General features: G+C 43.6%; 1 protein-coding gene across 1 annotated transcript; it reads right to left on the reverse strand.

Annotated features, from left to right (window-relative positions):
* Positions 1-718: 718 nt before the first annotated feature.
* On the reverse strand, positions 719-3,866 carry GJD2 (gap junction protein delta 2). The gene is made up of 2 exons (XM_019967959.2): positions 3,292-3,866; positions 719-2,304 (listed from the first exon to the last, which is right to left on the reverse strand). Exons 1-2 carry the CDS (start codon positions 3,360-3,362, stop codon positions 1,410-1,412), a joined length of 966 nt encoding a protein of 321 aa, XP_019823518.1. The 5' UTR covers positions 3,363-3,866; the 3' UTR covers positions 719-1,409.
* Positions 3,867-17,995: the final 14,129 nt, after the last annotated feature.

Below are 17,995 nucleotides of genomic sequence, written 5' to 3' on the forward strand. Positions count from 1 at the left end.
CTCTTCCCATTAAAAAAAAAAGGCAAGAACTTTATTTTAAACATATCCTCAGTTGTGTATTACATCACGTCTGTTACCTAAACCAAAAATCATAATGATAATGCAAAGGAAACGGAGGGCTTCATAAAAGCACATTTATCCAAATATTACTCTTGGCCAATGCTTTAACTATATAAACAGTGGATATGAAAGGTACAGTATGGCACTTAAATAAATAAGAGCAAAGAGAAGGAAACATATTCACAGTCCAAAGCAACAGGTTTTTGAACCTTTGGTATATGTATATGTCTCAAATAAGTATCCGTAAACGCATGTTAGCCAATAGTGTTTAGTTTCAGGTTTCTTAAGCCAGTGATTGCATGTGTTTCAAAAATAACTGATAAAATTATAAATCAGGATTGACATGGACTGATTAAGGTCTCTGGTGTGAGCACACAGGTAAATTCAAACCATGGCAAAATGAAGTGCAGCTGTGTTGCACAACAAAACTATATAAGAAAATGAATTAAATACACCAGTTAGAGATTCTGTGGCTTGGGTAGACACCCTTGATATTAACAAGAACAACAAAATTGTTTTTAATGTCCAAAGTCCACAATCTGGAAGGCAGAAATATCCCAAAGCTCATAACCACATGCCTAACAGTGCAATGACCATCCCATAGGACTGTTATAGTTGCATATTGCAATCCCGTCCCTCCCACCCAACCCCTGCCCCTAATAAACAGCACCAGTGCAGTTTGAGTTAGAAAACTGGAAATATTGAGACATTCCTAAGGTTTTCATAATGACTAAGGGCCAATCAGGTGGGGCTATGATGCAAACCTATGCCATGGCCATTCTCTGAAAAGCACCCCACAGAATTCCCTCTAGCTTGCAGATAAACCATATTAGGTTTACTGTAAGGCCAGATTGAGGAGAAAGCTGGCATGCTGTCCTGGGTTGAGGGAGAGGGGCATGCTGATGGGGGAGGTACATGAAGGATACCCCAAGGATGTTTGTCCTGCAGCCCAGGAGGAAGGGATGTGTTGAGCTGGTCACAAATTTTGTACCAGTAAAATAGTTGACTCATGCCATTCACCAGAATACAGAGCTTAGCAGAGCTAAGTCCTACTTGGTAGCTGTTCAAATCCACTATGGGATCAAACTGGACCACAAAAGAAAAGGGCCCAAAGGAGTCCAACTCATCAGTCTCATCACTTTGTCCAGTTGTCTCTGGAACCAGTGGTGTGATGTGGTAACGGTTCTATTTTCTCTCCTCTCCAACTGATGCAAGATCTTCTCTTAACCAGCCTCATTCTATATCTCAATGATGACAGTCACAAAAATGAGGGCCGATAGAGCCACCCTCCATAGTCATCTGCCTTGGGGCTACTTGTCATCCCCTAGGCCTTCCCAAAACCTGCCCTTTCACACATAGGCAGAGTCACTGGACTGAGTCCTGCCAAAATTGGGAACACTGACCCGGGGCAGGTCCTTGTTGCGGATCTCATAGACTGACTTTCTCTTGGCCTGGGCTCCTCGCACAGCCAGCTTGATCTTGCGCCATCCTAGGTGGTTGAGTTCAGCCAGGTTGAGCACAACACAGATGCCACTCACCGCAAACATGAACACTAGAAAAACAGTCTTCTCAGTAGGCCGGGACACATAACATTCCACCTCCTTGATACAGGGGTAGCGGTCACATTCGTACAACCCCGGGACACTGAAGCCATAGAGAAAGTATTGGCCCACCAGAAACCCAATCTCCAGGGCATTTCGGAATACCACTTGGATAATGTAGAAGCGGGAGATGCCTTCCTGCCTTCGGAGCTTGGATCGAGAAGCAGTGCGCAACCCTGATGGGTGTGGGGTCAGCTCCTTCACCTCTAAACAATCTGGCTCTGTCTCCTTGCTCGTGTTCTCTGTGTTCTGCAGCACTCCATTAACAATGGCATTTTGCAACTTCTTATCTTCTCGTTTGCCACCACCACTGCCTCCACCCCCAGTTCCTCCAGGACCCCCCATGGACTCAGGAGGATCTCTGTCCAGAGCCAGGAAGACAGTAGAGTAGCGGCGTTCTCGTTGCTTGGCAGACTGGTGCACAGAGTAAGTGATGAAGCAGAGACTGGGGGTACATACCATTATGATCTGGAAGACCCAGTAACGTATGTGGGAGATGGGGAAGGCGCGGTCATAGCAGGCCTGGTTACAGCCGGGCTGCAGTGTGTTGCATACAAACATGGTCTGCTCATCATCGTACACCGTCTCCCCCACAATGGCCACAATGAGAATCCGGAAGATCACCACCACAGTCAAGAGGATCCTGAGCAGGGGAAAATGGAGGGAGAGAGGTTCTCAAGGGTTAAGTCACTGACTCAATAGAAAAGCCCTATTGCTCAGTTCCCAGCTGTGTCCTTGACTGGGGAGCTATCCATCCAGCGTGGTCCTGAACTGGGAATTCAGCAAACCTTTTGGTCTCTTCCCCTTCTGCTGGGTGTTAGTAGTCTGGGAACACTTCATACTACAGGGATCTTAAGCATGTGTATTTCCATACACTGGACGTGCTGTATTTGCAACAGATGGAATGTAGAGAGACACAAAATATAACTTCCCTCTGGATATGGCAAATGCACATGGAATAGCTGAATACAGCAAATACAAAGTCTACACACAGAGTATGTATATGTAAGTACTCCAACTGGATATTTAGTTTATCCTCAATATGAATACTGAACTTAAGCTTTACATAAACAGTTATAATTATATATACACATATATACACGAATATATATAGTATATATAGAGACAAAATGTATCAACTGGGCGTGTAGGTTTCTGACACTGTAGGTCTTAACAGGCAAATCAGTTTAGCTTGTTAAATATTTGTTGGGGAAAGATATATCTGCTCCGAAGAGCAAATCCATCTCCCCGTTTGCCCTTCTCTGTCCAAATACAATCCTGCCTTCTTTGTAGATTCTATTTAGGGAACTGGATAAAGATTGGCTCTGACTCCAGAGAGTGGGGGTACCACGACTGAGCCAATAACTCCTTTGCTAATGGAAGAAAAGTGAATCCCCTGGTGGTGCTTCATAGGGAAGGGATGGATTCCTGATGAGGAGCAGCTGGAGGAGGGGGGCCTCACTGGGCGTCAGGCAATCCCTCAATGCTGGGAACACAGGCGCATGGACCAAGGATGATGGGAAGGAGACAGAGGATGGTCTGAGGGCTGCTGGGGCTCGGTCTGGACGTTAGAAAGGACTCCCGGGAGCCGCCCGACGGGGCCCGCTGATGGCCGGCTCGTCGCCCTTACCTCCCGATCATAGTGGAGTGCTGCTGCACCGCGGCTTCCAGCAGCCTCTCCAAGATGGTCCATTCCCCCATCTCTGTGCATCCGGAGGCAGCAGACAAAGACGGGGCAGCACCGGGCACGTTCCCGCTTCGGGCCCCTCCCCGGGCCGCACCTCCCGACTGGGAGCGAAATGCCCCCCAATTAAAGAATCAAACAAAATTTTTAAAAATCCAAGATCCCCCTCTCCCTTTTATTGTACTTAAAACAGGGAAAATGGGGAAGGAAACCCAAGCGCGTCCAACTGATGGGCAGCTGGCGCGATCCGGAGAGCGGGCACGAACCTCGGGCGCCGTCCGGGGGTCAGGTCTGGAGCCGGGGGATGGCCGGGCGAGGGGCGGGGCGGAGCGGTGGTGGCCGCGTGCAGGTCCGCGAGCTCTCGCCCGCCCGAGCGAGGTGTTTGAGCGCCACTCACTCCCGGGGGTTAGGGGCCGAGGAAAGGTCCGGGCACCAATCCCCGCGCCTGGCACTTCAGCGGGCACCGGGCGCTCCCGCGCTGCCGCCTGCGAAGCCGGGGCGGAGCGCGCGGAGCCGGTTGCAGGGCTCGGGAATCCGCGGCCGCCGCCTCTAATCCGGCCTTAAGTAGTCTCCGCCTGCGTCACGCCAGGTCGGCGGAGGGGAGCCGAGCGCTGCGTGCGGCTGTCGCTGCGCGCCGGAGCCCGAGGGGCAGGGGACGCGCGCAGGGGGAGAAGGGGCCAGAGTCTTGGGGGCCCGGTGGGGAATGGGGCGACTTCGAAAGGAAGGATCGCTGCGCCCCTCAAGGCTTCTCGGGGCGCCCAGGTAACCTCACCTGACCGCCAGCCCGGGGCAGGAGGAGGGGGAACCGGGAGCCGACGCGTGGGTGAGTGGGGAGGGGTGTTGAGTAGGGAGTTATCCTCTCTCCCTGCATCCCTCACCTTTTGCTTTTCGTGTTTGGTGATGCAACTGAAATTCCCTCTCTAAATGAAGATGCTGGTTGGGGGAAGGAAAGCGGGGGCAACAATAGGACGTTTTTCAGTCTCTCGTAAGAGAGGACTGCGTGACTTAAGAGTGAGTCCGCGGTCGGTGCCATCGTGAATCGGATACAGGAATGAGGAAGGCTCGATGCGTGTCCATTTAGGCTGAAGCTTAAATGTAGGAGTGAAGCTGTCTCTGAGGATGGGGGTTTGATCATCCTCAAATGCTCAAAGTCTTTGTGCAAGACTACCAAATAGGTGCCTAGTTTGAGCGAATGGATGGCCATGGTTAAAGGACTCGCTTCCCCAGCGCAAACCCAGACGTTCTGCTATTCTGTATCTATCTTTTATTTATTTGAAGGAGTGGGTACTTCTCGGGTAAACTGTGAGCTAATCGGATCATAAGGAAGCTCAGTATTCAACTAGCTAGAAGAGCCACTCACAGTCTTACTCCACCATCACTTTTGTTTTCCAACCTTGACTTTCTATACTGTCAACCAGCAGCTCCTGGTTTCTGTTTTTAAATTTACATATTGCTGACAGTTCTCTCTGGAGCAACTGCTTAATTGGTAGCTAGAAAATTAAGACAATCACACTGATACTAATTAGCTCAGGGGTCAGTATTAGGAGGGGCTTCCCAGGTGGCTTAGGGGTAAAGAATCTGCCTTGCCTGCCAATGCAGATGTCGCGGGAGATGTGAGTTCAGTCTGGGGAGGAGGAAATGGCAACCTACTCCAGTATTTCTTACCTGGAGAATTTCACAGACAGAGGAGACTGATGGGCTACAATCGATGGGGTCACAAAGAGTCCGACAGGACTGAGTGACTGAGCATGCCTGCACAGAACTAGGTATTAGGAGACATAGAAGTTGAGACTCTCTTATATATATGTACAAAAAGCACAGTAAGTGGTTGTCACCCTTTTAAAAAACACAGCTGTGAAAGAGCTGCTAGCTCCCTTCTAGACAGGTAACGCAGCCTTAATTATCCACAGGGATCATCGCACATATTATTATGTATGTATTATGTAAGCTACATCATGATGAGCCTTCAGTTTGTGACCATACAAGTTAGTTGGCTAGTTGGTGGCGCAGAGACTGGGAAGAATTGGGTACAGGGCATGGGCTTGAGTCTACTCACAGTGCACCTCTACATCAAATGACATTTAAAGGCACAACCTAAGCTTCAATGAGAGAGGAATCAGTGAGATCTCTCCTAGACTTGACACCTTTAGACCAAGGAAGTTGGTTTTCACTGCAAAGAAGGAAAGAGTCCACTGAAAATGGAGAAGGTTGTAGGTTGAAAATGGAACATTAAGACTGCGGCAAATGCTCCTTGTTTCCTGCAGGGTAGAGAAGAGGTACAAAGATGGGAGTGGTTGGATAGCCTATTACCTAATCTGCCTCCAGATGGAATGGTGATCCCCCAACTCAGACTTCGTGTGTTTGCTCCGACTTCCATCTGCTCCCTTTGGCTCTAACTCCCTGTAGTTCCTCCTTCCCTAGCAGATTCTTTGGAGTGAAGGGTCTCAGACAAGGAGTGAATGAATTAGAAAGTCCCTAAGGAAATCTGTTTCACGTATTTAAATGTCCCCAAAATAGGCTGCATGATGTTCTATACATGTGGCTTTCCCAAACCCTTTAAGATGGTGAGCCTAAGGATATAGATCACAGGAGAGACATTTCAAACGTTCTCACAGTGCAGTTTTGAAATTCTGGGCTATGACTAAATTGTTTATCATTTAATTAACTTTTAAAATTACACTAACATGACATATAGATTTAACACATGAGCACATGTGTATACATGTGTAAACACACAGAAACACCTATATACAGAATCTGTATTTTTAAAAGACTCATTTATTAGATTCAGTAGTCTTCTTTTAGATAAAAACCTTATTCTCCCCACTACACCTTGAAAAAATGAACTCTTTATTTTTAAAAATCATTTATAAGTTGTGTTACATTACTATGCTATGTTTCCTTTTTTTAACCTTTAAACATTTTTTTGACATATAGTTGATATACAATATATACATTACAGGTATACAATATAATGATTCACAATTTTTAAAGATTATACTTCCTTTATAGTTACTATATAGACTACATTGCTCATGTTGTACAGTATATCTTTATAATTTATTTTATATCTAATAGTTTGTACCTCTTAATCTCCTGTCCCACATTGCCTCTCCCCATTTCCCCACTGCCTATTGGTAACCACTGACTTGTTCTCTGTATCTGTGAATCTGTCTCTTTTTACATTATATTCACTAGTCTGTTGTATTTTTTAGATTCCACATGTAAGTGATATCACATAGCAGCGGTCTCCAACCTTTTTGGCACCAGGGAGCAGTTTTGTGGAAGACAGTTTTTCCACAGACAGAGTGGAGTGGGGGAGGTTGGTTTCAGGATGATTCAAGTGCATTCCATTTACTGTGTACTTTATTTATATTATTATTACATCAGCTCCACCTCAGGTCATCAGGCATTAGATACCAGGGGTTAGGGACCCCTGTCATACAGTATATCTTTCTCTGATTTATTTCACTTAGCATAAAGTCCCCCAAGTGTATCTCTATCAATGCAAATAACATTTCATTCTTTTTTTATGTATTTTTTTGAGCCCAATACTCTTAATTAATAAATTCTCCTGGTTGTGCTGCAATTATATGAAAAGCTTCTGTGTAGAGCTGGGAATCTGTTTCCTCAGTACATTGTCTCAAACAACTGGATTCTGACTCAATTCCCGCCTGATTGAAGATCCCCATTTAAGACAACTGGGAAGTTCTTTAATTCTTATTTAAAACTCATTCTACTCTATTAAAATAATAGTTTTGCATGAAAAAAAAAAGAACTTGAAGAATAAACTTTGGTGTATCTTAACCCATCTAAGGATACTCAATACAAATACAGATGCTGGAGTCCTCTCCCAGATCTGCTAAATTAAAATCTTATAGAAATGAGGTTTAGGTACCTGCATTTTTATCAAGTTCTCACCAATAGCTCTGATAGATGTTAAAACTGATCCAAAGATTAGGTACCTAAAGTCATGCAAGACTTAAGGAAAAAGCTATGAATAAAGTGCTATTTAAGGGTCCTAGAGAGGAGGAACAAATAATTTCAAAAGATGAGAAAAGGTGACTTTTAAGAAAGGAAGAAGAAATTAAACATGGTTTGGGTCATGGGGACATAGCCACCTGAAAGCATCTAAAGTAAAATCATACCTGGATTGTTGGCTTTCTGAAGCTAGGTCTTTCCAAGCAGAAATGTCCCTTGGTAGACGAGGCAAAGACTCTCCATGTCTAGTGGGAAAAAAACTGTAAAGACACATAGCAAATGGCCTAGTTAAATATTCTAATACAGGGTGGAAATGAAGAGTTACTAAGAATAATCCAATTTTCTACATGGATATATCTGGATTTGTTCTTATCTTTATATATGCTTAGAATTTTATTCTATTTCTTCTAGTTTTTTACAAATATAATTGACATACAGTTCTATATAAATTTAAGGTGTAGAGCATAATGATTTGACTTTACATACATCATGAAATAGTTTTCACAAGTTTAGATGTAGTTTAGATTTAGTTCACATCTCATATAGATACAAAATAAAGGAAATAGAAACAATTTATTCCTGGTGATGAGAACTCTTAGGATTTACTCTCTTAAACAACTTTCATATGTTACATACAGCAGTGTTAATAAAATTGATCAGGTACATTCTATCCCCAGTACTTTTATCTTACAATTGGAGGTCTGTAGCTTTGAGCACCTTCATCCAGATTCATTCTCTTTTCAACCTCAGATTCCCAGGCATAGTAGCTTAGTAGCTTAGCTTAGTAGCTTCAAATACTTGGTAAATGAAACCCCCTAGGAACTTTGTAAGGTGTAAGAATGATAGTGAATCCACTGATCTGTCCTCTCCTGGATCATAAATTCTTGGAGAGCAGAGGGCATGCATTATACCTCACAGCACTTTCCATAGTGTTGTGGAAACTAGCATTATGGAAACTTAAAGTTTGTTAGAGGAGTAGGGTAGCTATTCTGGCTCTCTATTACCATCAACCCGGGAAAGCTGCATGTTCTTTGAACAGAGGCAGATCCTGGCTCCTGCACAACTATAGATTACATTCAAATCAAGAAAAGAAAGAAGTTCCCTTTGTTCAGTGAAAATCCCACACACTTAGGGCAGCCAGACCCCTCACTAAAAAGCTTTCTTGCTGACCACTAGTCCCCTGCTCTCACCTTTGTGCTGCTTTTACTCAGTGTGATCCCAACACCCACTGAACTAACCCGGAAAATGCTGCTGAGTGTGCAAGATTTGGGCTTCAGCATCAGAGAGGCAGCCTCAGAAAGCTGATCTCAGCTCTGGATACACAGCCTCTGGGAAGCGCCAGCATCTGTAGCCTCCGGGATTTGTGAGGGACTGCATTCGGTTTGGGATTGGTCTCTGTGTTAAAGTCCTCCACATTTCATTCACAAACAGCTAGGATTAACTGAGCTTTATCTCCCCCAGTGGCCTACATACATCTGTTTACTAATGAAGCCATCAAATTTGTCTTCTGACAGAACAAACCCAAACTGTCTTGTGAGACTTGAAAGAACATAAGTGGCAGGTGAAACAGACTCTTTATGCCGCAAAGTGATTTTTCTCGTCTTTTGTGTGTGTTTCCTTCCCTCTGTTTAAGCCCTGGCTTATATGTTTAGGGAAACACCTTTTGGATTTTATTGTCCAGGCAAAGTAATAGAAAATCATATTCCATACAGAAGTAGAACTGTCCAATCCACCAATCATAAGTAACCCTAAATATGGTAGCTTACTGTGTACCTTAGGATTCCCCTGAGCCTGTTACCATGGAAACTATTCTGCAATGTCACAGACACAAACGCCAAGTTATGTTTTAGCCTCAAGAGATTGTATATCCAAATAGTGGGGAAATCTAACATCTGCCTACTAGTCCTTTGCATTAAAGGGTGTGTATCCCTTTAAGAAACATCACATGTACTAATTTCCCATTCCCCACCTTGTGTATAGAAAATATAGTATGTGTAGTAATATCTCAGGATTAATGTAATATGACATTGTGGCCAAAGCAGATGTGTGAAATCACAGCAAATAAATTAACACTCATTAAGAATCAAATCAGGCCTGCTGACACATAATCTTTCATGTTTATGTCAAGTCGTGATCCCCATTCACATCAGGAACTTCCCAGGGGGGCTCATTAAACCTGCAGGAAGAGATTTCTTTTAAGTCAACATTATTCAAAAGTCATTCAGCTACAGTGCAGAAGAGCCTGCCTGGGTGGTGAACATCCGCCTCTTTACACTGTCATTGTCATGGTCCAGATAGAATCCCAGCCACAAGGGATATAGCTGGGCTTCCTGCTGAGTGCATTTCTAGTCTATTTAGAAGAGATGAGGAAATTGTAGGGGAAATGCACATGGGTAGGACCTACCCTGGACAGAATCGTTAAGCTGAGAGAATATACGTTAGTTCCCATAGGTGCCCTTCCTGCACTTTTGCCACATCAGAGTAGGCTGCTAAAAGCTGGATTCATCCTGTTGCCTCATATCTACAGCCAAGATAATTATGCTGAATTGATATTTGTCCCCAAAGGAATCCTCTCTAAGACCTGGAGCTGATTTTCAAGGTTCTTCAATCAATCATGCATGGATACTCCTGGCTGCCTGGTATCTTGACCTCCTGAAATTTAGCCAGTTCCCATTTTTGTCAGAATTCTGGCAACTCAGGCATGATCAACCCAGAGGCCTTTGTGATGTTCCAGTTCTTGTCAATCTACCTGCCTTCTCATCCCTCTTGAATATCCAAGTCTGGTCCAGAGAACCTCCTGTTTCTGGAGATGGGCGAGACTGGAAAGGGGCTCCCACTTTCTTGTCATTCACATGTTCAGCTCCCTGGTTGCAGTGTTTGGATAGGCAGCCAAGGGTTTGTCAAGGCAACTCTCCCACTTGTCCATTGAATTTGGTTCACAGTCTTCTCTGACCTTCAGAATCTCACACAAAGATTTATCTTTTTGGTCTAGACTCATCCTTCCCTCTTGCCTATAGACTGCCTTTGGTCATATCCCCCAGCCCTGGAACTCACCCTGAATCCACATCCTATTGACCTTTGAGCTTCCCACCATCATGCTTCACTCATTCCCTGCCCCCTGATTCCCCCACCATTAAGGAAAGTAATCCGATAAACAGGCACACCAGGGTGTTAATAACTGATAACCACTTAATGTATTATCCTTCTCAGAGGAATTATCCTCATTTAAGTTGCAAAGCCTTCATTCAAAGAAATGAATTTTTCTAGGGAGTTTTCCAAACACTGAAGGAGAGAATAGCTATTCGAGGGCCAGAGATGTTCTGTGCTGTCCCAAATCATACCATGCAAGAACTGGCTTCTTTTATTGATCTATGAAGTGGGCTTATTTGTATAAATACAGGAATTACACTAATGCAATGGTTCTTAAATTTTACTGCACCTTTGAATCACCGGGGGAGCTTTGAAAAATTCCGGTGCCTGGGCTGGACCCCAGACCAATTAAACCAGCATCTCTGGAGATGAGCCCCAAGCATTGGTATTTTTTTTAAAGAACTCTCCAAGTGATTCTAATATGCAGTTAAGTTTGAGCACGAGCGCACTAGTGCAATTATAACCACCATCAACTACTTATACACAATTGCCCCATAGGACTCCCATAAGATGGGCTTTCTCCTTGTGCTGGGAATGGTGCTTCTGGAGACAAAGCCAGAATTTCATTCTGAAAATGTGTTCCTGTGATTCTGTAAGGACTTAGTATAATCCATACAGGCTAAGTAGTTAGTTGCTAAACTGCAAGCACCCATCTCATTTCATCTCAGTCCATTCCTGGCCATCTGGTCCCCTGTCTTCCCATTACAGAGCCATGTGTGTATTAATGAAATGATTGCATCCGATTACATCTTTTATTCAGAGCACAAGAAGAGTCCGTGTGTTTTCTCCAGCATCACCGTTTCTGTCATGATGTCACTAATTAAGTTATCCTTTCTACTTCAGGCAGAGGTGGCGTGGTCTTCCATTAAGGTAAGAGTATAAATCAAATAATGTTGTTGCTTTCAATAAACTTTTAATTTTGCTGCCTGGTATCTGTGATATAGATATTTCAGTGAAGAGCATAAACCACTTGTTAGTAGTCTCTGTTTTTAAATATCCATCATATATTTCATATTAATAACCAACTTGTGACAGTTGGTACACAAGAAGGATCACCTCAGAGCTAAGTTAATAACTTTTTCTTAGTTTGTTTAGGCTTTGCCTCTGCAACAGTACAGGTGGTCAGAAAGTCACATGCTTAGACTATATTTTTTTGCCTTCTCAGTTGAGGAGGAAAGGGTTGCAGGTTGTGGAGGGTAGGGGGGACCAACTTAACCTGAATACTTACCATAGTCTTTTGTGTAACAAGCAATCAAGACACTTCTTTTCCAAAGGGAAATTTGAGTGCCAACTGTTCAAATAAAAAGGAAGTCTTTCCATATTGTGACATCTGAATGAACAAAAATGAGTGAAATATGAATGAATGGATTAATTAACATGCTATTCACTCTTTATTGGTGGCTCAGTCAGTAAAGAATCTGACCGCAATGCAGGAGACTCAAGGTTGATGCCTGTGTTGGAAAGATCCTCTGGATGACTAGTCATTCCAGTATTCTTGCCTGGAGAATTCCATGGACAGAGGAACCTGCTAGGCTACAGTCCATGGGGTCGCAAAGAGTTGCTCCTGACTGAGCAACTAACACTTTTACTCTTCACTTCATTCTGTATTAACTAGTCATGTCCTCGCCTGCCCCTTTACCTTCCTAGAACATACATTTAAAAAATTGACAGAGATGCAAGTGTATCTACCATGTAGCAATATATGCTATGCTACAACCAAATTCTACCAACCCATTACATTTCATCTTTGCACATAGATTCCTTTTTTATTTGCACATAGATTCTTGGCCCTGTCATTTGAGTGAAGATTTATTCATTTCCTGCTCTGTGCCAGGGGGATACAAAAGTGAGTAGAACAACACAGACTTTGACCTCATGGAATTTAAAGTTTATTAGGAGAGACAAACTAATTAATCAAATAATCTCAAATACTAATGTATAATTTTAAAATTGAGCTAAGTGCTACTAGATAACTCTGAGATAGATCTGTAGCCCTGAGTAAAGAATGGGGCAAGGGGTCTTCCCTGGTGGTCCAGTGGTTAAGAATCCACCTTGCAATTCGTAGGACACAGGTTCAATCCCTGATTGGGGAACTGAGATCCTACAGGCCACAGAACAACTGAGCTGGAGCGTAGAAATGAAGATCCCGTGTGCCTCAACAAAGATCTGAAATAGTCAAATAGATAAATAATTTTTTAAAAAAAGAATGGAGCAGGGAGGGGCTGACCTACTTTGTGGTAAAAGGTAGGGGTAGAAGGTAGTCTATAGCTGAGATCTAAAGAAGGAGGAGTAAACCAAGGGCAAAGGGTGAAAGCATTGCTTCTCGGCTGGGGGAACAGGAGTGAACAGGCCCTGGAGCAGGAGAAAAGTAGCATCTTCAAAGAACTGCAAGAGCTAATATGGTGGTCCATGAAGCAAGAGGGTAGGGAGTGGGGAGGCTGGAGATACTGGCAGGAATAGGATCAAGCAGAACCTTACAGGCCAGAGTAAGGTTGTTGTTAGTTACTCAGTCGTGTCCGACTCTTTGTGACCCCATGTACTGTAGCCCACCAGGCTCCTTTGTCCATGGAATTTCCCAAGCAAGAAGACTGGAGTGGGTTGCCATTTCCTTCTCCAGGTGATCTTCCTGACCCAGGGATCAAACTCAGGTCTCCTGCATTGCAGACAGATTGTTTACTCTCTGAGCCACCAAGAAAGACCCACAGGCCAGGGTAACAGGCCAGGGTAAAGCAGTTGCCTTTTTCCATAAAAATAATGTGCCACTTTTGAAGGCTTTAGAGGAGATTGACATAATTAGGCTTGTTTTTGAAAGCTCAGTCTATTTGCATTGTAGACATAATAGTTTGGAGGGGCTGGGCAAGGCTGGATGCAGGGAAACCAGTGACCACACCACCACTGCTGATGGGCTACACTCAGTAAAACCCATATGCATTTGCCTGCCTTCCTGTGGGAGTGGGTAGCTATACCAGGGAAGTGCCTCCAGTATATAAGCCTGTCTGCTCTCAGTGAAATGATCTAGGGCAGGGGACCCCAACCTCCAGGATCTAATGCCTGATGATCTGAGGTGGAGCTGAAGTAATAATAAAAGTGCACAATAAACATAATGCACTTGAATCATCCCCTTGTTAACATGTAAGAAAATCATATTTGAAAAATCACCCCTTGTTTTATACTACAAGGTATATGAGCCACTTAGATTACCCAATTTATTTTCATTAGTAGCTTCTAAAATACATACTTTAATGAGTGAAATTTAAAAGAGGGAGACAAAATGATTTGCACCTGCATCATATAGAGTTTCTTGCCAACTGTGAGCTGGGATTCAGGTTCCTTCTGCTTCTTCAGCATTCAGGTTTGGAAGGTTTCCTTGTGTTGTCCATTAATGACTTTCAGCTATTTACAAAATCAAACTCCCCTTCGAAGTGTGGGTTTGCCATCTCTGAAAATATTCATACACACATTTGCCAGCTCCAGAGCAAATAACATCAAGCAAGTTCCTGAAATATTCTGTGTACTGGGGCATGCTGTGAAGCATACTTGGGACCTTCCAAGTAGTAGACAGAGGAGCTACTTTGAAATACGTCGTGGTTCACACTGTCAAGTCTGTGTGTTGATAATATGCGGTGAGAGACTGCGTAGCTTTTCTTGATGAATGGATAGGTCATACTGGATAGATTAACCTTTGACTCAAAGTGTGTTTACTGGGAATATTATTACAGTAACAAGCCAACTACAGTTCTACAGTGCTTCCTGTGGCCTTCTGGGTAGGTCAGACTCTTTAGCAAACTCTTGGGTTCCACCCTGTAGGGCTGCACGCCTTGCAGTCACCCAGCCTCAAGTCCCATGGAAAAGCCTGGATATGGTGATGGTGACATAAGTGGTGCATCAGAGGGGATTTTACATGTCTGAAACAGGGTCCTGGAGTGACACCCCACCATGTACGGCAAATGCAGGCAGGACATGACAACAGTCTTCACTCCTTGGAGAGAATGCAGCAACTGTTTTTAGCGGGACTTGACTTCAGGTTGGGCTTCCCAGCAGGAGCTAGTAGTAAAGAACCCGCCTGCCAGTGCAGGAGACAAAAGAGATGCAAGTTCGATCTCTGGGTTAAGAAGAGCCCCTGGAGGAGGACACGGCAACCCACTCCAGTATCCTTGCCTGGAGAATCCCATGGACAGAGGAGCCTGGCGGGCTACAGTCTGTAGCATCGCAAAGAGTCGGACACGACTGAAGCCTCTGAGCATGTAGTACGACCTCAGATTGGCTTATCCGTTACCAGGGAAACCAGCAGCTGGGGCAGGGAAACCTGCACAGCCCCTCAGATTAACGATCATCACAAGGGCAGATATTTCCCTTTAATAAATTAGCTGGTGGAACCATTCTGGCCTAAGGATTAGAACAATCACTGGCTGGAGCTGGGGGTAAACACATTCATGTGAATAGGATGCAGGTAAAGAAGGCACTGGTCAAGTAGGGGATGTACAGAGAGCAAGAGAACAGCCGTCTTAGTGGCCTGACCATACACAAACCCATAAGAGTTCCTCAGATCTGGTTTGTACCTGCCTCTCTGGTGGCTCAGAGGTTAAAGCATCTGCCTGCAGTGCAGGAGACCTGGGTTCAATCCCTGGTCAGGAAGATACCCTGGAGAAGGAAATGGCAACCCACTCCAGTATTCTTGCCTGGAGAATCCCATGGACAGAGGGGCCTGGTGGGCTACAGTCCACGGGGTCGCAAAGAGTCAGATGCAACTGAGTGACTTCACTTCACTTCACTTCTCTAGTTTAAAGGCCTGTCCTCTTCCCACACAATGTCCGCACTCCAGCCCTGCAGATCTCTGTGCACTTCCCCAATCCACCATCCTCCAATGGAAAAACATTTCCATTGTTTTCATGTCTATATTTCACATTAAAGGCTTTCCTCTTCAGGTGTCTTCTGACTTTTGAGTGTCAGCTCACACTGGAAAGTGAATGAAGCACTAAGGAAGTGATTGAAGACCAAGTGCATGAGTTGGGCCCTCTAACTGTGGGCTTCAGTGCAGAGTGGTGCATTTAGCATATAGTGGGTAGAGGCCAGGGATGCTGTTAAACATCCTATAAAGCACAGGACTGCCTCCACAACAAAGAGTTACCCTGTCCCGAATGTCTAGTTTTGGTTGAGAAATCCTAATATAGAGTATCTCATTGGACCAGTTAGTTAGGAAAATTCCTGATTGTTTTTTTTTTTTTTTCCTCTTGGTCTGGTCAGATTCTGCAGACAAGAACCTACCAGCCTCCTGCATGGTGGGGATAGTCCAATCTTCCAGTATTCCAAAAACCAGGAATAGTGGGCTTATGGTTTTAACAGTTGGTGGGCAATCACTCTGTTGACAATATTGTCTCCTTATCATCAACTATAGCCACTGTTCCCCCAGTCCAGAGAAACCCCCCTCCAGAGGCTAAGCATCCAGTTTTCTTCTAGGCTGGAGGAAAGGGAGTCACTTGGCTGTATGAAATGGGAAATGGAAACATAGAATTTTAGTTTCTTAAATAGATTTTTAAGCAATCATCCTGATTTTAGCTACGTTCTTACCTCCCCTTCATGCCCAGTTTCTAAACCTTCATTGTGGGCAGAGGTGGGTTTCTACTAAACAAAATACTTGTTGCTCAGCTTTTTCTATATCTGAGCTTAATTATTATCACTGTGTATCTATCTGCTTTCCAGTTTCCTTTTCTCTTTGCCTGTATAGACTATGACTTCTTAAAAGTCCTTTTAGTATCTTATTCGTGAGACTTCTGAAGGGACAGAGAGCAAATGAAAGTAAATGCATGTGGTTTCTTTCTTAAATAAATCTACTGACTAAATGTGAGGAGAAGCTAATTTGGAGCCCATTTAATCTGTAGGATGCAGTGTGATAGGAGCCAGGAAAAAACATTTTTTTAAACCTAAACCCAAGAGAAAACAAGAATCCAAACATAATTTACTAAAAATAAAATAGCAGTGTAGACTAATTGACTAACTGAAGTTCTGTGTGAAAAGAATTCAGATTTCTCCAGCTGACCAGCTCCTTGAGCAGCTGGAAAATGATCTTAGCTCAAGGTCACTCAAGATCTGTTGCTCTCTAGAAATCTAATTTTCACTTTTGTCCTTTGAAATTCGGTGACTTTGGAGAGGACCTGGATTGTGCTCTGGATTTCCATCTCATGCACAGATGCTGCTCTCAAGGCCAAATGGAGCATCATTTGCATTTTAAAAAAAGAGAAAAAAAGCGCCTGCTTTGAAAGCAGAGAGGGCATGTAGCCACACTTTCCAGGTATAGTGGGTGCTGGTCTGAATTCTTTTACACTCTAGCTTCAAGTCTTGCATGAAGACAGACATTACATTCCATCACTGTGAAGAAGAATTTCTAATGTCAAGTAGAAAGCAAGATTAAAGGCACATTTGCATTGAAGGTATGCAAATAAAACCAGCCTAGAGCAGCTGAAACCTGAGCCTAGAATGAGGAGACTCCTCCATTTCAATATCTCAGGGGACTACTTCTATGGTGCCATGGCAACAGCATCACCTTCAATGGCTCCCCTGAAGAAAATCTTGCAGAAACAGGATCAGAATACTTGAAGATTTGGCATTGATTGGATGAGGCACCAATCAAAGGATTTTCACACCCTACTGCATCTTGGTGTGTATTTTTTAACTTTTGAGAAATTACACAAATATTCAACCTAGAAAAATTAGAATGCGCAAGTAACTGAAGAAAACTGCCAGTGGTTTTTCCATTTAGATATAAGCACTACCTTGCAGTTATTTTTCTTCGCCTATATGCCCAACTATCTTAAAGAGGGAGAGCAAGATATTTTTTTCAGACAAAGAATGAGTTTCTGATACACACATCTGCACTGAAAGAATAGTGAAGAACTAACAGTCAAGAAAGAAATTAAACCTAGAGCGGGGTATGAGAAAAAAAAATATGAAAGATAGTCTTGTTTATAAAGGTAAGTATCTACTGTAAATACTTAATGTGGGCAGAATGGGGATAAATCAAGGCGGGAGGGGCTTCCCTGGTGGCTTTACCCCTGATGGTAAAGAAACTGCCTGAAATGCAGGAGACCTGGATTTGATCCCTGGGTTGGGAAGATCCCCTGGAGGAAGGCAGGACAACCCACTCCAGTATTCATGCCTGGAGAATTCCAGGGCCAGAGGAGCCTGGTGGGCTATAGTCCACGGGGTTTCAAAGAGTCGGACACAGTTGAGTGACTAAGAATGCCCACATAATAGGAGAGGCATAGAAATTAATTTTAGGTTGTGTTTATTTTAATGTATATTAAGAGCTTTAGATAAAATTTAAGAAAGAATAGAAATGGAATGTAAAAACTTCCAGACTAGTAGAGAAAACATCAACTCAGTAGAGGTCAGTGTTTTAGTCTGCTCAAACTGCCGAAATAAAATATGATCAACTGGGTGGCTTAAACAACAGAAATATATTTTCTCACAGTTTTTGAAAGTCTAAGATCAAAATGCCAGCTGCTTTGTCTGAGGGATCTTT

This window comes from Bos indicus, chromosome 10 (genome assembly GCF_029378745.1).
Source record: "Bos indicus isolate NIAB-ARS_2022 breed Sahiwal x Tharparkar chromosome 10, NIAB-ARS_B.indTharparkar_mat_pri_1.0, whole genome shotgun sequence".
Taxonomy (NCBI): Eukaryota; Metazoa; Chordata; class Mammalia; order Artiodactyla; family Bovidae; genus Bos; species Bos indicus.